Source organism: Sus scrofa, chromosome 8 (assembly GCF_054392235.1).
Source record: "Sus scrofa isolate SSC_HxYL_T2T_F1_AM1 chromosome 8, Sscrofa_HxYL_maternal_Yorkshire_Landrace_v2.0, whole genome shotgun sequence".
NCBI classification, from domain to species: Eukaryota; Metazoa; Chordata; class Mammalia; order Artiodactyla; family Suidae; genus Sus; species Sus scrofa.
In genome coordinates this window covers 138,994,041-139,018,465 of record NC_139390.1, presented here as the reverse complement: position 1 = coordinate 139,018,465, position 24,425 = coordinate 138,994,041, and the positions used below count along the sequence as shown (strand labels likewise).

General features: G+C 39.7%; 1 protein-coding gene across 38 annotated transcripts in view; it reads right to left on the bottom strand.

Annotated features, from left to right (window-relative positions):
• MAPK10 (mitogen-activated protein kinase 10) overlaps window positions 1–24,425 on the bottom strand; it is a 454,812-nt gene that overhangs the window by 161,006 nt on the left and 269,381 nt on the right. For 6 of the 38 annotated variants that reach the window (XM_013979064.3, XM_021100768.2, XM_084973653.1 and 3 more), the window contains exon 1: window positions 5,538–5,735. The exons of 30 other annotated variants lie outside the window; for them this stretch is intronic. In XM_013979064.3, coding sequence (XP_013834518.2) covers window positions 5,538–5,567 — 30 coding nt within the window. In that variant the 5' untranslated portion in view covers window positions 5,568–5,735. Of the gene's footprint in view, window positions 1–5,537; window positions 5,765–24,425 lie in introns of those variants that run through there. 2 more of the 38 variants (XM_084973656.1, XM_084973671.1) reach the window with 1 other exon arrangement.

Sequence of the window (24,425 nt, the reverse complement as noted above, 5' to 3'; positions counted from 1 at the left end):
TACATTTTAATTTGTTTAATTATTCATTGTCTCACCACCAGGAAGTATCCCCAACATCTAGAAGGAAAATTAGCACATCATATATAATTATTTTTGAATGAATGAATTTGGTCAATTTCCTGAGAACACATTAGAAGAATAAGGGGCAATAATCACTGCTCTCTGGTCTCATCCTCTAAGATTAAGTTACTTTCAGTTAAACAGAGAGCCACAAAAATGAGAACCCTCTTTAGGTTTAAAAATAATGGAAGACAGGAGTTCCCGTCATGGCTCAGTGGTTAACGAATCTGACTAGGAACCATGAGGTTAAGGGTTCGATCCCTGGCCTTGCTCAGTGGGTTAAGGATCCGGCGTTGCCGTGAGCTGTGATGTAGGTTGCAGACGTGGCTTAGAAGCCACGTTGCTGTGGCTGTGATGTAGGCCGGTGGCTACAGCTCCGATTCAACCCCTAGCCTGGGAACCTACATATGCCGCAGGTGCGGCCCTAGAAAAAGACAAAAAAATTAAAAAAATAATAATAATGGAAGACAGAAAAATGAGAGTTGTTACCTAAATTCTGGGAATATCTTAATATACTTGCTTCTCTGGGTTCTCTCGGTTATTGTAAGAAAATGAAGAACAAGAGAAATTATCGGTTCAGTAATTTTTACCTCATTGAAAGCTTTTATTAAAGTGGGATAATTTTTCTTCTTGCTTCACTGACATTTTAGCAGAATTCAACGGTATGCTAAAGAATTTCTTTCATTAGGAAGAAATTTTCAAATGGAAACTTTTATCTGTACTTTCGATTTACTAGAAGAGAATATTTCAGACTATGTATACATATGTATGTGTATATATACACACACATATACATACATATGGGTTTTTTTTTCAGACTTCTAGATATTCAGAGTTCCAAGTCTGAGAAATACCATTCAATTTACATTCTGCAAAACACAACCTAGGATCCTTTTTCTAATGCCTTGGATACAAATGGAATGAGGACAGCTGCATTCCATTCCATCGGGAAGCATGAGGCCTCCAGTTTTGTTGTTCTTTTTCTCAAGATTTCTTTGGTTATCCAGAATCTTTGTTGTTCCATATGAGTGCCAGGATTGTCTTTTTTGGACAGCTGTTATTTTAACAGATTAATTCAATATTCAAATGGCAATTTGTATGTTAAAATTTTTCATTCATTATGCAATGAACAAATATTTATTGGGTTGTATCTCTGTGCCAATCCTTGTGCTGAGCACTGAGGATGAGCAGTTAAGTCTAACCTAGTTGTGTACTTTGCAGAGCTCTAGGTTAACATAAGCCAATCTATAAGAATCTACATGGTAATAAAACTACTTTTAAGTAAAAATATATCATGATTTTATGGTTGCAATACCCTTTGAAAAGTACTTTAACTCAACTTATTAGTTTTTAGTTGCTGGGTTCCATAAGTTGAAGAGAAGCTATCCTTCAATAAGATTCAAATTTCCACTGATTCCTCATACCAAGAAATGCAAAGACATATAGTATATAAGTGCATGAGTTTATTTTTATTCTATTTAAAATTAGTTCCCATGATTTTCATGTGCATTCCAAGGAGAAAGAATGTCTTTCCCACTGAAATGTTCCTTCTCACTCTTCTTAGAAGACCAAATACAGCTTCCAGGTTTAGTAGGTTTAACTACAGCATTAAAAAGCCATTTAGGGCGAATTAATAAGGAAAATTCAGCACTCAAAAATCATGCCCTAAATCAAGCAAAGTATGTGCCTTTGCCTGTTGCCTAAGCAAAGACTAAGGCTTCATAAGGTGGTACAGCTCACATTTATAGCTTTGGCAGACCAGTAAGAAAAACCCTTCACTGTGTGAGGAATCCCAACATAGGCGGGAATCAGGGTCCAGCCTTCTCCTACTAAAGTGGAAAGAGGAAGAATATTCCCTTTCTCTGCCTTCTGTACAACAGAATGTGGTCAATGACCTAAGCACAGTCAGCCAGATGTGACTGCCCAAGACTTCTCCATCTTGAGGAAGTAATTTAAAACTATAGGTCAGGTGGAGATGACTGCTTGGCAGCAATGGGTAATGGGAGTGGGCAGCAGCAGCAAGTAACCAGAGGCATCAGAGTCCAAAATCATTTCTTTCTTTGGGCTCTTGCCTATGCTCATCACCCTTGGTTCTTGACTGGTCCTCCGATTGGTCATCCAGAAGATCTAAGAACTACCTAATGCCCTCTAAATTCCTTTCTGCTTAACCAAACAAGAGCAAGAAAGAGAGATCTTCGCAGAGCAGAGATTGTACAGAACAAAAGCTATGTGGTACCCAGGAAAGGTACAACCAGATCCAACACAAAGACTTTCTCAGGTCAATGGTTAAAAATTATCAATGGCTCCTTAATAGGGCAGAACTGGAAATTACTAGCGGAATCCGTTACTTCCTTGTTATTCAATTATATGTTGATCTCATTAGGAAAATGGTTTGATATTCTCAACAAATTTTGTCATTATTTTCATAACATCCTGCGTTAAAGACGACTTTTATGTGTTTTTTCACACACATATATCTGGACTGGATAATTAAAATCAGCAATATAGTATCCAGATGAATAAAACTAGTAAAGCATACAAAAAGATATTCTTTACTCGTCCTGAGAAAATTTTAATCCAAAATAAAGTAGATAGGCCTGATACTAAGGACTGTTAGACTAAGCTACACATACATGGAAATATGTAGCTGCAAAGTGCAAACAATAAAATTGCCCTCGAAATGCATTTCAGCACGAACCCATCAGTTAAAGACAACAACGTTAGCCTGACCGGGCAAAGCAAATCTAATATATCTATACCCCGTTTATCTTAAGCCACATTTAATCCTTTTCTATTTTGCTTTTTATTTGTTAAAATCTGTATGTCAGTGAATTCCTTTTATAAAATAAAAGTATTTCCAATTAAGTTTCAAATAACCACTACTAGTATACATATTATGTCAATTTTGAAATACTTTAAAAAATCAAATGGATTAAGTATTCCCAAATGTGGGGAAAACACATAAGCAAACACAATTTTTTAAAGTAAACCAACTGTACAAATAGATTTTACATCATTGACTTATTATAACTTCCGTTAAAAAAAAAAGGTTTAACCGATACGACATAGTATTTGCTTGTAGATCCAGACAATTATTTAAAAGTGAGCAGTGCATATGCATGTGTATTTGTAGTAGGTCCAATTGTGTATGTGCTCCTGAATGACTGACGTTGGTCCTTGGGCCCATAGCCCCAACCGTCTAAGCAGCCAAACTGTGTGCCTTCTGAGCCACCCTCCACCACCACGGCTGATTGGACTGGGCTGACCCAGGACAGAGAGCTACATAAAGTCTCCTGTGTTCTGGCTCACAGCTGTGATCTGAGTCAACTCCAGATTTTTTCTTGAAAATTTGGAATTGGGAAATTAAGAGATGATATAGGTTACGTGAAGGAATAAATTGTGTTTTAAAATGAGGCTACAGAAGAAGAAAGCACATGCTACTATAACAATATATTTCAGTTATCACCAAAATTGAGTAACTGCTAAATTTTACTGAACGCTTATCCTATGTGCCCCAAACTATGCTAACTATAATGCATTATCTCCTGCACTTCTCACAATAACCCTGAGATAGGTACTCCTTTTAGTCACAATATACAGATCAGAAGTCAAAGAGAAGGTAAGTAACTGTCCAAAGGCACATATTTGTGTCAAACTAGAATTCAACCTCGACAATTGAATCCATATTCTTTATTCTTAGCTGCTGCACAATACTTCAAATTATATGAGAAAATGGAAACTAAGAAACCATTAAGAATCAACTATAATAAAAAAAATTACCGTTAAGAAGATCATGTCATTCCCTGAAAAGAGAATCTAACGTAAGAATCTTACATATTTAGTCCCTTGAAGACTGACTATATATAACACACATCCCGGCTTCGGGCTCATATGAGATTTCTATATCCTTCATAACATGCGCACATAAACATAATTAACAAATGTGCTTCTAGAAGCTCAACAAATTGCTTTACCTATGATTCCTTCCGACCTGTCTTAATGTATTTAAATTTGAACAAGCACCCCCCAAAAGTACTTTCCATGAATTATCTTCTGAAAAATCACCACAGTACTCTGTGTTTGAGGGATACCATGATTCTGAAATTGAAATCAAGCTTATAATTACCAAAATTACAGTTAACTATTTTTATTTATCACAGAGGCAAAAAGTACTTTGTATCAAGGAACTCAGTTACAAGTATTTATTCAGTAGCTATTATTGCATTGTTCTAGGTACTGGGGATACAGCAATATACTAAACAACAACAAGAACTCCTGCCTTCATCGAATTTATATCCTATGTGTACAAGACAATTTAAAATAATAAATTCAATGTGATATAATACAAGATCCATGCCAATAGACAACTTCTAGGAGAATGATGCCAAACCACACCTTGAAACTAGAAGGCCAGAGCTGGCCAAGTTCATCCCTGTAATTGAAAAAGAGAACACTCATGAGAATTCTCACTAAATGGCCCCCTGGCTGAGTTTTACATTTGACCTTTTAATAACTATTTACATATTGTGGTCATAGATAAGCCATAAATTATAATGACTGTCCAAAATGAGAAGCTCATTTGCTCATGCCCATTCCGGTTGACTAACTTCCTAGATGAATTCTGTATGAGAACACAATAAGATTCAGATGGGATTCACGATTCTGAACTGGACTTATTTTATACAGTAGTAATTAAAGTCTGCAAGGCTAATAATAGACCTAGTAAATCAGTATTATTAAATTTCTATATCAGATAACATAAAACTTAAGGATTAAAAAAAGAGAGCAAGATAGGTTTTTAACACAAATAAAAGCATTTACATAAAAATGATACACCCAACATTTCCTCATAAACAAGCATAGCTCAAATACTGAGACAGGTCACTCAAATATACATGCAGCTCTTTCCTACGCTCTTGTAATACAGAGTCTGATTCCATTTTTTATGTGTTTTGTTGTTGTTTTCTCTTTTGGCCACCCTGTGGCAAATGGAGTTCCCTGGTCAGGGATCAGATCCTAGCTGCAGTTGTGACCTGCAGTGGATCTTTGATCGAACCTGCACCCCAGCACACCCAAGACACCGCTGATCCTGTTGCACTATAGCATGAACTCACATTTTGGACGTTCTGATGTTGATGACAGTTTTTCAGCAACCCCCTCTCCCCCCGTCTCCTGCCCCACATCTGGGAAAGCTGGTAAGAAAGCTCAGATGCTTCCCCTCTTGGTGATATCAAAACACTCAAGCTCTGACCCATGCCCACAGAGACTCTCATCCAAGCCCCACTCCGAACCATAACAAAATCCCAGCTCATTCTCCTTTCCCTGCTCTCTCAACCCATCTTTGAGCTGCTTAGAAATCTGTCTGCTCCCCCAAGGTGGCCACATTACATGAGTGATAAGCCGTTTCATACCTTTTTGGATCAAGTGATGTATATGCCATGGCAACAAAAACAACAAACAAACAAAAAGCTTCATACCTGAAGCAAAAATTGGCTGGGGGCTCTCATCTCTCCTCTTCAGGGTGACCATAACAGCTGACACAGCAAACACGTCTAGATGATAACCACCACCCGGGGGGTGTTTGCTCTCTTGCTTTGGCTTGCTAACTAGCCCTGCTGCCTGCTGGCTAAGCTGTGCTTTGGGCTGTGCTACTCCGTGCTGCAACTGCCAAGTCCTCTCTCAAGCTTCTGTTATGGATTTAACTAACCTACATCAGAAGTTTCACTATTTGACATTTAGGACAGGGGTATGGACTTGGAGCCCTCCCTCAAAGGGCCATAGTCATGTGTCTTGACCTGGACCCATCTGCAAGTCACATGTCTTCATTCCTACATATACTGCTACTGACATTGGGCCCAGGGTGTGGGGCTCAGTGAGGCCCTGGCCCTTTCTGCACAGTGCTTAGGAGAAAGACCGATATCCTTTGCAACATGAAGAGCTGGGTGACCTCTTGGGTGGAGGAAAGCCGTTACTATGCAGCATGCCTAGGCCACACTCTTGAAAGGAGACGGCTAAAACCAGGATACTATAAACTGCCTTTGCTAATGCTCCTGCCTATTCCTCTGCCAACAACAAAGCTCTTTACCCTTAGGATTTCAGAAAAAAATACCTATGCCCCACCCACTCCATGACACAGCCAAGGAGTTAACTCAAACCCAGCATCAACCTGGTTTCCTTAAACCATATAAAGCAATCATTGACTTGGAGGAGAACCTAATCTTTAAGGTACTCATTTGAGGCGTCTGAAAGAAGAAATATGAGTGGCATGGAGCGGACCTTCTTCCCACTGAGGTATACCCAATGGCAACACCAACAACAAACAAATAAAAAAACTGATCTAGGAGACGGAAACAAAACCTGAAACAGAGGTCCACGCTTTGACTAACTGGGAACCCAAGTTTTACTAAAAGAATTTACACAGCAAAAAGATAAAAGGAAACTGATTGACTTTCATGGCACTATGATGTAGGTTTTGAATTAACTTTAAAATATATTGAAATGCACTGATTGCCAAACTTTCATGACTTCAATCAATTCTGGACTCAGATTACAGTTAAACTAGGGGATCCTACTAAATTTAAACAAAGCACTTTCTTCAGTCATAAAAGAGTTGCAAAATATGAAACAGAAGTATCTGTGCTTCACCTTAAACACCAGAACTACTACTGCCTTGCCTAAATTTCCCATTGCCACAGTGTCCACTGCCCTAAAATATCCTATAGTGCCATGGATACGCTGACCAAAAGAGTATTAAAGTAAAATTAAGTCTTCCATACATGCAATTAACTTGGGAAAAAGGGACTCCATGGAACTTCCCCTTTAAGGATTGTTAAAAACCTATTTAGAAAAAGGGTGATAATGGCCACTGTACCTCTATTAACAGCCAAATTTGGCCTTTTCTTAAACCTAGAAGAATGAATGGCATCTCACAGTAGATTACTGTAACCGGAACACTGTGGTTAGGTGAGGTCTCTGAACTCAATATCATTAAAATGATTGACTCCATCCAATCGGCCTTTGGTATACATTTTGCTGTTACAGATTTGGTTAATGAGTTCTCTTCAGTTCCTATTTCAACAGCCTCTCAGGCACAGTTTTCCGTTTGCCTTCACCTTTGAAGGACACAATACATCCTCACCTGGCTACCCATGGTTGAGTCCTTCAAAGCCTTGCCATCACACACGATTTTCGCAGCAAGGTCTAAACTTCATCCAGCTTCCTCCAGGACCAAGCATTACATCGCACTGTGACATCTTCCTCCAAGGAGAGTCAGCTGATACACTTAGTCAAGTGCAAACATTCACAAACAAGCTCACAGCAGAGGGATGGGCATTGCCCCAGACATAGTACGGGAACCCGCCCCCTCAGGTAAATTCCAGAAAATGACTCGGTAAGACAAGGATCACTCCATCCCTAACACTATCAAGAAGTAGTTGCTAACCCTCAGCATTCACAGTGTTAAAACAAACCCAGCATCTTTCAGGCCTTCCTGGATTCAGAAGGCAACATATTCCTTGCTGACAAATTTTACTAAAGCCTATTTATGTTGCTACTTACAAATCAGCCCACCTTGAATGGGACCTTCTATAACAAAAGGCTCTAGAGTCTGTCCAAATTGCAAAACAAAAGGCTCTCCCACTACTGCCCCCTGCCTCCTTGGGCCTTCTTCACTGTAAAGGCTTTAGAAACTTTCTTCATGTTTCCTGGAATCTCTGGACCTTGCATAATGGACATCAATTGCCCATTTATGAACTGTGATGCAAGAAAATTCCCTCCTCAGTCCCACACAATCAGAAGGGCATTTGCTGGATGCATTCTGCACTCTCCTGAAAAGAGAAGCTTTCACGGAGCTCGAGACAAAGATCCTGTCTTGGGTCATGGAAACACACTTTGCAAGGTCAGCATGGCCGCTGCAGCCTCCTTCCTACAGGACAGAGTCAAACCCGCACCCCTGGCAAATCCCACCTGCAGGAGAAAGTGGCCTCCCCTAGTCCAACCTCTCCCCTCCCCCCTTTCCACTTCTGCCCCACTTCTTGGAAAACTGATAGGAAAGCCTCGGATGCTCCCTGCGTTCCACCAGCAGGACCTGCCAATCACACAAGCCCTGCACCCTTCATAAACAAACTCTCGCCCTGGCCCCACCCTTTAACCATAATAAAATCCTAAGCCAGTCTCTTTTCCCTGCTTTCTCAGGCCGTCTTGGACCTGCTTAGGAACATGCCCTGCTCTCCCCAAAAGCTCCACTATATTAGCAATAATAAGCCTTTTCATACCTTCTTGGTGCACACATGGCACCATTAGTTTCAAGATCCAAACCAAATGTGGGGCGGGTATTCACCCTCCCTCTGCAGGGGGAGCACGTCACCCCTCTACATTAAAGAGTTAAACACACCACAGTGTTTATTTTAAATCGTTTTTAAGCTATGCCTTAGTTACCATTCTTTAATACCCAAAATTCCATATGTGGGAGTCAGATCCATATCTCAGTTCTGACGATCTGAGGACATTCACAAAGGAAACTTCTCCAAGGTTTTCATGCAACAAACATTTACTGAACACATACTACAGGCCTGGAATTCTTCTGTACACTAAGGACACAACGGAGCTTCCAAAGTAATGAGAAAAACAGGTATTAACCAAGACCATCTCAAGAAATGGCAATTTTCAGCCACGAAAAGTTCCAGGGGAGAAAAGTATATTTTGCTATGTGGGCCTATCTATTCCAACGGGATCCATCCTAGACAGACCGGAAGATTACAGAACTGATAGAGGGGCCAAAAGCTGAAGAGTGAGTAGAAGTGAACACCATAGAAAGGGAATTGAGAATTCCCGGCAGGACACGCCTAAGACAGAGGGAGCTCGGAGCGAGGTGAGGACTGGAAGCCGGAGCAATCGATGCCATTGAGTGGCTTCAGGGTAAGCGTGACATGGTCGGATTTGCTTTTTCAAATGACCGCCCTGGGTGAGTACGAAGGACGAATTGAAGAAGGCTGAGTAGTTGAGTGTCGAGTGTCAATAACCCATTATCGGGACTATCGATTTAAATTACGAACATATGTACGTCTTCCCTTTTTTCACTCCCCAAACTTCGAAGAACAGTCACCACATAGGACTGTATTTACCTCGGTTTGGATTTTCTCCCCAGGTTAGGAAATAAGCTCAAAGAACCTCGTCTTCTGAAATGAAAGTTTTAGAAAATTACCCCAAATTAATCAGATTCACCATTTATAGAAATAATATATTAAATACAATTATCTGTTGCAATGAAAATTAAACCTCATTTAGTTTGCAGTCATATAAAGTTTATAGACAGCAGATGTTTCGCTGGCCTGAAGACACCTTATCTATCTGTTCCCAATTAGTGTGGAAATTCAACTGCTAAAGAACTGAATACCATAGAGGGGAAAAAAGTTTCAATACCCACGTAAGAATCTAAATAGTTTAATATATTTGGTTTTCTGTGCAGAAAGTCAATAGCAGGACTGAGACTGCTGTCCTTAAAAAGGCCTGCTTGAAAGTTTGCCCACTGGCTGGAGTTTGGAAACTTGGATTTGAGGCGTGTTCCCACCACTGCCAGAACTGATAAGAATGTAAAACTGTACCAAAAAAAATATATTTTATGATGAACACCTGCTTTCCTTCTGAGACTCTCAAATTTTGGCATATACCAGGCAAAAGGGCCTATGTGACTAGACTCCACTAAAAATCCTGGGCAGTGAGTCTTTAGCCAGCTTCCCTGGAGCCACGTTGTCACAGTTTGTTTCTGGAGGAGTGAGGCGTGTCCTCTGAGACCTTGCTGGGAGAGGACTCTGGGAAGCTTGTATCTGTTTTCCTTCAGACTTGACCCCATGCGCCTGTTCCTTTTGCTGACTGTGCTTTGTATCCTCTCACTGTAATAAATCCGAGCTGTGAGCATGACTATATTCTGAGTCCTGGGAGTCCTCCTAGCCGGTCTCCCAACCTGGCAGCAGTCTTGGTGACCCTGACACAGCTTCCATATTTTATCAGTAAAATAACAGGAAAGGGTGAAGAGCATACCATTTAGTCCAATTTTTAAATTCCTACATCTAATTATTATTAATAAAACATAAACATATGTGATTTTCCTCATCATATTTAAAATCAATAGGGAATGTTTCCAGAAGGCACTGTATTCTTGATGCCAAATGATTCAGGCTTCATTGCCAAGTTTCCCTCCTATATATTCTCTATAAATTTTCCACAGATATTTACCCTGCTAGATATATAGACACAAATATAGATCTAGATGAGACATAGGCATATGTATCAAGATACATTTCAAAAGAGAAAAAATAGAGATGGAGTCTTCCCTTTTTATTTTTTCTTTCTTTCATTACAGCTGCACTTGCAGCATATGGAAGTTCCCAGGCCAGGGGTTGAATCAGAGCCTCAGTTGTTGGCCTATACCACAGCCCCAGCAATGTGGATCCAAACCGCATCTGTGACCTATGACACAGCTTGCGGCAATGCTGGACCCTTAACCCACTGAGCAAGGCCAGGGATCAAACCCAAACCCTCACAGAGACATCACTGTGTCCTTAACCTGCTGGGCCGCAACGGGAACTCCCAACAGAGACCTAATGGCAGATTTCTCTGAGAGAAGATCAAGAAAAACCTTTTGATTATGATGGCATAATGCAAGTGGTCCTTGTTATCCCAGTAATTAAATATGGAATTTCATTTTTTAACAGTTAAATATTGTTTTCATTACATAGGGCTTTCTGGCTTTCGGCGTGTGCTCACATACTTGATTGTCATTGAGGTGAACTTGCTAGCATGGTTTTAGGACAAAGAATTGAAGTCTGTAGGGGTTCACAGGACACCAAACAGGCAAGCTTCTCAATTGTCACTTGGGTGTCTGAATATCCAGTGTTTACTCGCCACTTAAAGCCCAACTTCACCAGACTTTCAGTGAGAAGTTGTATTTCAAGATCACAGTGCATTTTAGGATCCTGAGATGGTGCCAAATATAATGGGGGATAATTAATCTTAAAATAGAAGAAAAACAGTGTATTATTATTAGTGACAAAAAAGATTGTTTCGGTGTCCGTGATTATAAGGTATTATGCCAGAATTTTACAATATTTTGAAATTTTCTTTATAGGACACAAGTTAATATTGCAAAGAACATCAAACCTTGAATATATTTCCGTCTAATATTTTAATCCAACACTGTGAGTTGCACATGATTTCAACCGGTTTCTGAATGAGCTACCCTACAATGTAAGAATCCAGGAGGCAGCCATCACTTTAGTTTCTCCTCAAGAGTCTCAAAGGTAGCTCCAGAAAATAAGAAATGATAGATGTGCCAGGAGTTTAATTTTCCATTCCATGTTAGGACAATATACTGAAACGTTCTGCAGCCACACTACAAGTTTAACTGAAGACTATTTCCATAGTGAGAATGACTTCCTAAGAGTCTGACACGGCTGTCCCTGAATATTTACCAATCCCACATCAAGGGATTGTAGGTCCTGCACGTGAGAAATGTACACTCCCAAGGTTCCGTGAATCCAATGTACCTGGCTTTACTTGGTACCATGGACTTGATGGATCACTTTATCCGATTTCTTAAAAAACCATTTTATGTCCAACGATAACACTTTGCGAATGCCACAATGTGTCTTGTCATTCGCGGTGACGTGAAGCCTGCGATAACCAGCGATGAGAAGGGGGCTTTCTCACACTGTTCTTCACACACGTGTTCTCTGGGGGGTGGGGGCAAAATGTAAATATCTTTTTTGCAGAAAATTAAAAACTATTTGAAAAAAAGACATACAGGTAATACTATTCTCAGGCCTTTAAGACTATTTTTTCATCTGTCAGCAAAATCGATTGCAAAATAGGGTTTGTCCTACAAGATGTTTAGATCAGCCTTGGGGATTGTGTATGGCCGAACTAAAAATCTTCAGAGGTTCTCAAAGAATGTTATTCTCCCACAGGAGGGAGAAAAGGAAACGTGGAACAATATTGATATGGCTCTTGCTGCCTTCGGCAAGTGTCTCTGGCCATCACGAGCGGTTGGCTACCTGCCTCCCTCTGCCGCCCCACTTCCTTCCGGTCCTTGCCTCACGTTCTGTTCTCACAGCTTTAGAGTGCTCCTTATCCCACAGGGTCGTGTTCGGGCTCCTTCCCCTCTCCTCATGCAATTTCTTCTACCGAAAATCTTTCTCCCACATATTTCTACTTTTGAACCTACTTTTACACGTTAAGTTTCACTGAAGATATAAATTCATCGTCGAAGCTCATCAGACCACTCCTGCCAGGTCCAGACCAGGGAAACGGCTGCTCCAGACTGTTGCCAAGACACCACGGGCAGACTTCTGCCCCCCTCTCTGCCTCACAATTGCAGACGCCTGTCACCCTCCGTGCAACGGAGCTCTTGAGGAAGGGAACCCTCTTCCTCCCGTTCGCATCCCCAGCAGCTTGCACAGCACCCGGCGCAAGGGGCGGCATCTAGTACATAGACGCTGAGTGAAGGGATGCCAAGCCCCAGGTAAGGTGTGGTTTCAGGCAAGCTAACTTTATGTCTTAATCTGAGTCCTTCATGAATTACAATGACTACAAAATACAGGTTAAGTCCACGTTTCAACTATACGTATTCAGAAACAAGAATATGCTTAGTTCTAAACATACCCACACTCAAGTATAGTTCTCTAAGACCTCTAAATTTGCTCTTTGAGAGAAACATCAAAAATTTGAATAAACCTTCCACGTATTGATTTTGCAACCTCCATTGTGAGTTTATAAGGTAACTAAAAGTTCCTCCTAACACCCCACTGAACTTCTGGAAAATTTAAACATAAAGATCCCAGTTCAATCCCAACAGGAAAAGCACAATCACATTCCAGGACCCACGAGAAGTTTAACTTCTCCGCATCGACTGCCTACACTCCCAGTTACATCAATGACACACCATCAAAATACTTTCAATGAAATAAAATTTGGTTATCATAAAATAATAAAGTAACCGTTATAAAAATACCACGTGGCAGCAATATGCATGCAGCGCCATTAAGCTGAATCTACACTGTGCCCCCACCTGAACTGAGAAGCCCTATTACATTAGTCAGCATTAATCAAGCTTTAATCACAGAAATTATTTACAAAACTCTGTAAGAATCTGGGCTCTCTTTTCTCTAGCATCTGTTTTGTGTGTAAATACTATCCACTTTATAGTAGGAGAAACTGTTATTTTGTTATGAAGGAAATTATTCACATTTTGATGTTCACTAAAAATGCAGGGAAACAACTAGCTTTTCATTGTGGGCCAGACTAAAACATGAAGTATGGAAGAACACTCTTACTTTGTGCCTTCTAAGAAGATAAATACAACTCTTCGGGATTCTATTTTACGAAAAACCACATGCATAATTTTCAGATGAAAATTAGAATGACATGTTCACAGAATAATTCTGAATTGTCAGAACAAAATAATTAGTCATGGTTTGGGAAAGAGTGTGTCTTAGTTCTTATCTTTAAATGATTATAGAAAAACTAAATGAATATAGTTTAATTGATCACAAGACATATTTCCTATTAAGGATTGTATTTCTTTTTGACAGGTTATTTGAAATTAAAAAGCATTAATTTATTTTTTCTTTTTTTTTCTTTCTTTGTCTTTTGTCTTTTCACCCGAGGCATATGGAGGTTCCCAGGCTAGGAGTCTAATCAGAGCTATAGCTGCCGGCCTACACCACAGCCACAGCAACACCAGATCTGAGCCGCATCTGCAACCTACACCACAGCTCATGGCCATGCCGGATCCTTAACCCACGCTGGATCGAACCCGCAACCTCATGGTTCCTAGTTGGATTCGCTTCTGCTGCACCACAACGGGAACTCCCCATTGATTTCTTTTTTAAATGGGAGATTAAGCATGTGAACTGTCAATGTATGGAATTACCATACAATTTTAAACTGTACCACTTCAAAGAAAATAGCACATAAAGAGAGTCTGGCTTGTTCATCTCTAAGAAAATATTCAAGAAGAGTGTGAAGTACCTGTGCCTATAGCCTGATAACCTACTGCCACTCATTTTTAAAACAGACTAGCTCAGATAACCAATAAGGACCTACGGTACAGCCCGGGGAACTATACTCAATATTCTATAATAACCTATAAGGGACAATAATCTGAAACAGAATAGATGCATATGTATAACTGAATCACTTTGCTGTACACCTGAAACTAACACAACACCGTAAATCAACTATACTTCAATTTAAAAAAATAAATATAAAGAAAGAAATAAAAATAGATTATCTCGGAGTTCCCGTTGTGGCGCAGTGGTTAATGAATCCGACTAGGAACCATGAGGTTGCGGGTTCGATCCCTGCCCTTGCTCAGTGGGTTAACGATCCGGCATTGCCGTGAGCTGTGGTGTAGGTTGCAGACGCGGCTTGGATCCCACGTTGTTGCGGCTCTGGTGTAGGCCGGCAACTACAGCTCCGATTGGACCCCTAGCCTGGGAACCTCCATATGCCGCAGGAGCGGCCAAAGAAATGGCAAAAAGACAAAAAAAAAAAAAAAAAAAATAGATTATCTCTACTAATTTTATCTCAGGATTATTCTTGTAAATAATCATTCTGCTTACTATGTAAGTGAGGAAACATGAAGACTTTTGAAATTGTTGTTTTATATCACTCTCAGTCGAATACTTAAATATATTGAAATTAGTACATTACTCACACAAGTTCACCTTACTAATTTCCTTACTATAGAAGTAATTTATAAATTATTTCTTTGAAACCACCTTTATTTTTGTGATTTATTCACCTTTATTTTTGTGCAATTTAAATTTCAATAAAATATGACTACTTCAATGATTTTAATCCTAAAATACTGTATAGCATCTAGCCAACATTTTTATCACCTCTAGTTTTATTGGCAATTCTAAAGTCTCTGCACTTTTAAATACGTGCTCAACCTACTTTCTGTTTTATTAATGACCCTTTTTATCTACTCACATAGGAATGGCAATTTAACAGCCCAGGGAAAAGTGGTTTAAAAGTCTAGAGCGGAGATAAGTAGAAAAGGCATGTTGAAGGAATATCACAATTTTAGTTCCATATGAACATTTTATCAGAAAAGATGAATTGATAAGCTTTAGAATCTTCGACTAAGACCAATGCTAGCAAAATGGAAAAAAAATTCAAAAGTCAAAATGCAAAGAGGGGATTTTTTAATACCCTAATGAATTACCCTAGTTATTAAAATGATTTCTATAGTATGTCTTATAATTGCACTGTAGATACTTAAGATACATATGCATTATCATCTCTGAAGAGCTTGTTACCAGCTGTGTAGAAGCAGAGCTGCCAGATAAAATATATGCAATCTTCGAGATGCAGTTACCCTAAAAAGTTACTTGTTGCTTATTTAAAATTCTCATTTTAACTGGGCATCCATATTTTCATTTTCTAAATCTTGAAACTTCTGTAGAAGCATAACGAGAGCGATACCAATCATCTTCCCTCACATTTAAAGTGAAGATGCTCTTGATCTTAATGTTACAGGAAGACATATTCTTAGACAGGACGAGCTACGCAACATGCAAGGCCCCGCGTAAAACGCAGACACAAGGCCCTTTCTGAACAATTATTATTTCAGGATGGTAGTGGGAGAGGATTAAGCCGGGTGCCCACGAGAAGTTTAGAATAGCAGACATTAGGTTAGGCAGGAATCAAATGCCCTTAACAGTAGGAACATAAATGGATTCACTTTTAACTGAAACCGGTCTACACCAGGAGTCACGACACTTTGTCTGTAAAGGCCCACATGGTAAATGTTCTAGGCTTTGAGGGCTATGTAGTCTCTGCTGTGACCATTAACTCTGCTATACCTGCACAAATGAGCATAGGCTGGGTTCCAGTAAAACTTTTTTTTCCATGCGGCTGGTGTACCATATTCGACCCAGGGTCTAGAGTTTGCCGACTCTTGGACTATGCTATAAACAGGAGCAATGCCAGTTAGATTTGTGTAGATTCTTCACTAATGTAGCCACCAAGACAGAAATTTGAATTATACTCATTTCCCAGGAGATTAAAACACTTTTGCAAAAATATACAACAGAATTATGTATTTATATCTTTACACTAAATTCAACCATTTGGCTTAATCATACCCTGCCCCAATCTTCTAGACCCTTTCAAAGTATATAGCAGGAATGTATAATGAGAAATGTAATGAATACTCCTTTTATCTTCCTCTATTTAATTTTTATTTACTTTCACATACTTTTTTGCTGGTAAAAAAAAAAAAAATCAAAACTTCAGGTAGTTCCCTGGTGGCCTGGAAGTTAAGGACTCGGCCATGTTACCGCTGTGGCTCAAATCACCGCTATGGTGCAGGTTCGATCACTGGCATGGGAACTTCCGCATGCCTCGTGCGCAGCGTTAATCATGAAACAGGCAGTGTCCCTGTGTAGCAGTGCGTCGAAAGTCATGCCGTTGTGGAACTGATGACCTTCCGGTGGGTCCAGGAGGAGGCTGGGGACGTAGGAGCGAACAGACGGTAAACAAGCACATAAATGGTGAGTTGCCAGAGAACGGTGCTAGAACTCCCCAGATCCTCCCAGTAGGCTACCGGGCGAGGCAGTCTGCACCCGCTGAAGGTGTTGTCACTCTTCCTTGCCTCACCTGCTCCCGTCCAGGCACCCAGGCCCGGCAGCTCTTCAGAAACCGTAGGCGCACCCCCACCTCACCGCCTCTGGACACGCTCCTCCCTCCACCTGAAAACCCTCTTCTCCCAGATCCCCACCTACCCACCCCCTGCCCCGGCTGCCACAGGTCCTGAACGGCACACCCCCAGGGACATACTCCCTGAGCACCTAGTTAAAACGGCTACCAGTCCCAGTACCCTGAGTCCATTTCTCGCTTGACTCCGTCCATAGCTCTGTTCTCTGGCAACTCACCATTTATGTGCTTGTTTACCGTCTGTTCGCTCCTGCGTCCCCAACCTCCTCCTGGACGCACTGGAAGGTCATCAGTTCCACAATGGCATGACTTTCGACTCACTGCTACACAGGGACACTGCCTGTCGGAGAGCAGCCACTCAGTAAGCATTGGTTTCATGATTAGCGCTGGAGCTCATGGAAGAAGACCGAGTAGGAGCACTGATTTAAGAGCCACATAAGCACATCCACAGTGCCACACAGGTACACACTTTTCTACATGTTTTTATAACTCTTAGGTTACAACTAATGAAGCACAAATCTAAGGGAGAAAGTCTGTGTGTAAAATTTTTAAGTACTTAAAACACTTAGACAATGCCAACCATTTTGTGCTTCTTAATAATTTGTGAAATTATAACACATCCACACAAAATCATTTTTAATGAATAATAACATGAAATCAGAGAATACACTAAATGGTGCATAACCTCTGCAACAAAGATTACAGGAAAAGTAAAATTTCTTGCCACTGAAATACCTACAATTTCCAAAATAGATTTTTAAATATAACACTTCTCATCAACACTTACTTGATCTTATGTCTCTGTTTAACTATGCATCAAACAAAAAGCCAGTTCTAGGGGTCCAATTCGCAACAGTTCTTAATAGCATCTTTCAGCAAGAATCAGTGAAGTGCCAGCTGAGAAACAACCCTAATAAAAACAGTGTCCTGTAGAAACTGTAAAGTGGCCTGTGATGCTTCCAGTGAACATTGGGGAGGGACGACGAGGGACACGGAGTGTGTGTGCATTTCGTGATTCCTGGAGACATGGTGGTAAGGCAATAAAAGGTCAGCACCCAATGTAAAGGCAGCTCTGAGAGGGACACTCAAAGGGCTGAGCTCCTTAGTGTCCCAGCCTTTTCCATTTTGAATCACATACTGGGACCTCCAGCCTGAGAAATCTTCTTTTTAAACTTAACACTGGGAGATTTGGAAAGCTCTAGATTGCTTCCTGATGCTTGAATACTGACACAGTATTTTCTACATAACATTTTCTAACATCTAATATTTAGGAGTTTTATCCACTAGGTGCCTAGGTGTGCATTTTTCCTCCTTACAATCATTACCATCGCTTTCTCCAGGAAATCTACCTGACATCCTATATGTCATTATATACATTTAAAATTTCAAGTTAGTATTTTCAAACAATTTCCTGAAAAATACGACTTAAATAATTTATATCCAGTAGCCTGCATAGCCTATGTCTTCTTTATGATAACTTTTCCTTTTTTATTTTATTTTTTAAGACTTTTATTTTTTCCATGATGGTTGATTTACAGTGTTCTGGCAATTTCTACTGTACAGCAAAGTGACCCAGTATACACATATATATTCTTTTTCTCACATTATCCTCCATCATGTTCCATTGCAAATGACTAGATATAGTTCCCTGTGCTATATAGCAGGATCTCATTGCTTATCCATTCCAAATGCAATAGTTTGCATCTATTTACCCCAAACTCCCAATCCATCCCACTCCCTCCCCCTCAGCAAACACAAGTCTGTTCTCCAGGTCCATATGTTTCTTTTCTGTAGAAAGCTTCATTTATGCTGCATTTTAGATTCCAGATACAAGTGATATCATATGGAATTTGTCTTTCTCTAAAAAATTAAATACCTAAGAATAAACCTGACCAAGGACGTGATAGATTTATAAGCTGAGAACTATAAAACATTAATCAAGGAAATTAAAGAGGATTCAAAGAAATGGAAAAATATTCCATGCTCCGGGCTTGGAAAAATTAATATCATAAAAATGACCACACTATCTAAAGCAATCTGCAGATTCAATGCAATCCCTATCAAATTACCCATGACATTTTTCACAAAACTAGAACAAACAATCCAAAAATGTATATGGAACTATAAAAGACCCAGAATTGCCAAAGCACTCCTGAGGGGAAAAAAAACAAGCAGAAGGCATAACTCTTCCAGACTTCAGGCAATATTACAAAGCTACAGTAATCAAGACAGTGTGGAACTGGTGCCAAAACAGACATACAGACCAATGGAACAAAATAGAGAACCTAGAAATAAACTCAGACACGTACGGTCAATTAATCTTCAACAAAGGAGGTAAGAACATAAAATGGGAAAAAGACAAGTCTTTTCAGCAAGAATTGCTGGGAAACCTGGACGGCTGCATGCAAAACATCGAAACTAGAACACACCCTCACACCATGTACAAAAATAAACTCAAAATGGCTTAAAGACTTAAACCTAAGACAAGATACCACCAAAGAGAACATAGGCAAAACATTCTCTGATATCAACCTTACAAACGTTTTCTTAGGTCAGTCTCCCCAGGCAACAGAAATAAAAGCAAAAATAAACCAATGGGACCTAATTAAACTGACAAGCTTTTGCACAACAAAGGAAGACATTTAAAAAAAAAAAAAAGACAACCTACAGAATGGGAGAAAATAGTTTCAAACAATGCAACTGACAAGGGCTTAATCTCTAAAATATACAAGCAACTTACATAATTCAACAGCAAAAAACCCATCAACCCAGTTAAAAAATGGGCAAAAGACCTGAATAGACATTTCTTCAAGGAAGATATACAGATGGCCCACAAGCACATGAAAAAAATGCTCAATATCACTAATTATTAGAGAATTGTTAAGCAAAACTACTATGAGGTACCATCTCACACCAGGCAGAATGGCCATCATTAATAAATCTGCAAATAACAAATGCTGGAGGGAGTGTGGAGAAAAGGGAACCTTCCTGCATCATTGGTGGGAATATAAGCTGGTACAGCCACTATGGAGAACAGTATGGAGGTACCTCAGAAAACTAAATACAGAACTACCATATGACCCAGCAATCCCACTCTTGGGCATCTATCCGGACAAAACTTTCCTTGAAAAAGACACATGCACCCGTATGTTCACCGCAGCTCTATTCACAATAGTAAAGACCTGGAAACAACTTAAATGTCCATTGACAGATGAATGGATTTAGAAGATGTGGTATGTATACACAATGGAATACTTCTCAGCCATAAAAAGAACAAAATAATGCCGTTTGCAGCAACATGGATGGAACTAGAGACTCTCATACTAAATGAATGATGTCAGAAAAAGACAAATACCAAAGCCTATGTCTTTTAATACTGTGTATGCATAACACTAACTTAAGAGCTCTTTATACAGTTTATAAGCAAGTTGCTTTGAAGACACTGATTTGCTGAGTCAAAACGTATACATGGCTCTATACTATAAATTACAAAACACACACTGGCACAAGTGCAATTCTTAAATAAGAGGACCGTATCTCTAGGTTTAATTACTTAGGACTGTGGGTCTAGCATTCAAGAGGACGTTATATGGACCAATAAAACAATACGTGAGTCACGTCTAAATCACTTCTGCAACAAACTGTATAATCTTGGGCAAATTCACTTAATTCCTTGTAGCCTAAATTTCATTTGAAGAATGAAAGGGTAAAGTAGGTGATGTCTAAGAATGTGACTAAGCCCTAAGAATACATTTGTCTAAATCATTTTTAGGAATTTTGCCTATAGTTCACTTATATGCTCATGAGATTGGCAGAATATATACTCTTAGAATAAACAGGCAGATATTCTGTCTTATTTTCCAGACATGGTTAATAGACAGTTAAGCATGTACTTTTCTGTGTGATTATCCTTCTATTTAAATTTTTTAACTTTTTATTATAGTTGATTTACACTGTTCTATCTCCCTTCATTTAAATTTGAAACTCATCATTACATAGTGATAAATATTCAAAAATAAACTTGATAATCCTAAAGTCAAATTCTTAAAGCAAACAAAAATTTCTGTAATGAACATGGTTGCCTGCCTACATAAAATCAATTTTCTGCTTTTGCCTTTTTAATACGGCACCAATTTTTGTTAAATAATCAAAAAATGAGATCTAACACTCTAATAGTGCCTCCCCTGTTGCTTAATAATTTACATCTAATAATTCACTAAATGTCACAGTAACTTTATAAAGCACTGTTACCATTTCTAGTAACAAGGAAGAAACTGAGTTAGAATTAGCTTGCTGTAATTCACAGAGCAGGTCAACAGAAGAGGTAGGATTTGAGTGCAGGCAGTGGGGCTGTCTGCGCTCTTAACCATAACACCCTTTCCACACTCAGCCTGCTTGGCTGGGGGAAGTTAATTCCCTACAACTTCAAGCCGGGCCTCCTGACTAGTAAGCCAGTTCCAGTCGTCCCAACTATCGTACCAATCACTAACTGGCATTCCTTGACAGCCATGATAGCCCCGACCAGTGCACAGCCTAAGTTGGAACAACTGGACAGCAAGGGAGAATGTTTATTCCATGGTGGAAAGTGAAGACTACCCTAGAGCAAGGATGTGTGTCATTGCCAATGCTTCTGGCAGCCACTGGTCAATCATAAAGGAAGCCAGCCTGAGGTCAAAGCCCCGATAAAGGAAGACGGAGGAGCCAAAAGAATCATGAAGCCAAGAAGCTGGAGCCCCCATTTTAAGGTACTCTCAGCCTCATCTGCCTCTGTACTTTCTTTTGTTTGGACAATAAATTCCCTTATCATTTAAGCCAACTTGAATCAAGGTGTCTCTTTCTTATACCTGAAGGCATCTGACAAATATTGGCATAATTAAGCACCTGATATACAAATTCCAAACTGTCTGCATTCACCGATTAATATAACCTGTGTTTTCCCTCTGCCTTGATCCTGAGACCTGTTGCAACACAGCATTTATGTTAACGCCACTGAATCTTACTGCTGAGTCATTCCCTTTCCAGGACACTCATTTACTTGACAGAGATTTATTGAGCACTTACTCTGTCTCAGGCATTGTGAGGTCCTGGTTTAGGGAGATAAATGAGTCACAGCCCATACCCTCACAGAATTAATGTCTAGGAAGAGGGAAAGACATATAAATCAACAAATTACCATAATACATGATGGTATTAGAATACATAAACTCTGTGTGTGTGTGTGTGAGTGTGTGTGTGTGTGTGTGTGTGCTCTGAGAGCATGGAGAATAGAATCTCTAAGACATTTGGAAGCACTTTATGAAGACTTCACAGAAGAGTTAACATTTTTAATTCCTTTTTCTTCCTTGACTAGGAATTTTACAGTAAAGAAGAGGACAAGCAGCATGGAACTACAAAAGTGTTGGGAATGTTTAAGAAGGGCAAAAAGTTCCAAGTGATGATGTGCTCCAAAAAAGTCTTTCTAGTTTTTTATTTCCACACTTCAAGCAGCTTTACTCTTTTCTTCACTCAGCCACTACTGCCCTCTCTTGAGTTAACAGAGCTGAATAAAGGGTCAAGGCTGTGTGTGTCTGGCTTTTCTAGATCTCCTTCTAAACCCAGAGACAAAAAGCTCAAGAGATGAATTTAATTATGATGATGGTATTTGTGGACCCTGACATTGGTAAAACCCTGTCATTACTTTCTTGACAATCATGATTTGTCAGGGATCCATTGAGGCTTTAATAGTTATTCTAAGCTTTTCTTCCACAATTAGTTTTTAAGTGTTCTTTGCAATTTTCTGGTTATTTTAATTACAGTGTTAAATTAATTTACTAAATTTTTCCTATAAAGCCAATTCACAACCTTATATTAGATACAAACTGCATTCTAACCTGGTCAAGAGAACAGAACAAGAGAACTCTTTTCTCAAACTGTCATCTCCAATTGTCACTTAACATTAAACGATATATCTTTACTGAGCACCTACTATATACATGATAAACACTGGGCATTTTATGCAAATGTGGCCTAGAACTAAGTCCATATGGAATGATTAAATAATAAAATCTCACATGGCTGCACCACAGAAGAAATTTCATAGAGCTCATGACTGTATCACGTGACTCTCCTTTCCCACCTAAACTGAGGACTGGGACACAAGATCTCCTTTCATTGCAATGCAGGGCCAACCATAAAGATTCGCTCTCCCAGAGACAGGCAAGAGTGGAGCAGACTGGAGACCTCCCCCGCCAAAAGCAGTGATGCCATTATTGCTAGACTAAAGAGCAGCTGAATTGGTAACATTAAATATTTCAAAGAACAAGCCATGCATTTCAGTATTGTGATGGTGAAAAGATTAAAAATGCTATCAACAAATAAAGATACTATCGGAAATCTATATTTTGAACGAATTGAGAAAGACTCAGAAGGCTCAGAAATTGTTTTTAAAAGTAGAATTTAGAAGTTCCCGTCGTGGCTCAGTAGTTAAGGAATCCAACTAGGAACCATGAGGTTGCGGGTTCGATCCCTGGCCTTGCTCAGTGGGTTAAGGATCTGGCATTGCCGTGACCTATGGCGTAGGTCACAGATGCGGCTCGGATCTGATGTTGCTGTGGCTCTGGCATAGGCCAGCGACTACGGCTCTGATTAGACCCCTAGCCTGGGAACCTCCATATGCTGCGGGAGTGGCCCTAGAAAAGGCAAAAAAAAAAAGACATAAAATAAAATAAAATAATTTAGCACAGGCAATTGTGAAACTACCTTGAATCAGCAAACCAAAATAACAAAAGAGAAGGACTCTAACTAGGTCTAAGAAAATTATCTTGGCCATTTCAACCCCCTGCTTCTTAACAAATCCCTAGTGAGGATAAACTGGTAGCTAAAACCAGAACTTTATTTATCTATACATTACCTATATACATACACATTATGCTTTCAGATACATGTAATGAAACAGTGGATAAATTAGATAGAAATGCATTTTTGTCACTTAAAAAGACATCTGGACGTGGGTGGCGGCTGGTATTGATTTGGTGGCTCAGTTACGTAGGCCAGTTTCCGTGATGTCCTTGTGAACGCCCTTCAGCATCACAAGACGGTGATGCTGTAACTCTGGGCTCATCCTTGTCAGCTGCTCAGAGAACTAGGGATGGACCAGTGCCTACCAAATAAATCTTTATTGACTTAGAAAGTGAAATTTTCTGAGTCACTGTCTCAGCAGACTTCCAACTGGCAGAACCATGTCCCATGGTCACCTCTTTTAGCAAAAGAGCCTGGAAAGAGAATTTTCAAAAACAGTTCCCAGCCTTTATAGTGAAAGAAGAAAGCTGGCGAGGAGAGAGGTTGAAAACAACTTGAGGTCAGGCAGAACCAGGTTAGCCTGCAAATGCAGGCTGCAGGAACTGTTCTGTATAACCAGATATAGGTTTTTTTTGTCCACACAGTGGGTTTGATAAATGCCAAGAAATTTTTGTTGTCTTGTATCTCATATTAAACAGCCTTTTCAAATATTTACAAGACAGACTTAACCAGGTGGGCACCCTAATGACAATTTCAGCCCAAAGGCTCAGACCTAAGGGAGCAAACTGGAAAAACTTCATGATTATACAACGAAGCCTTAATAAACTCATCCCTGACTGTAGAGCCTACACATGATTGAACCATAATGC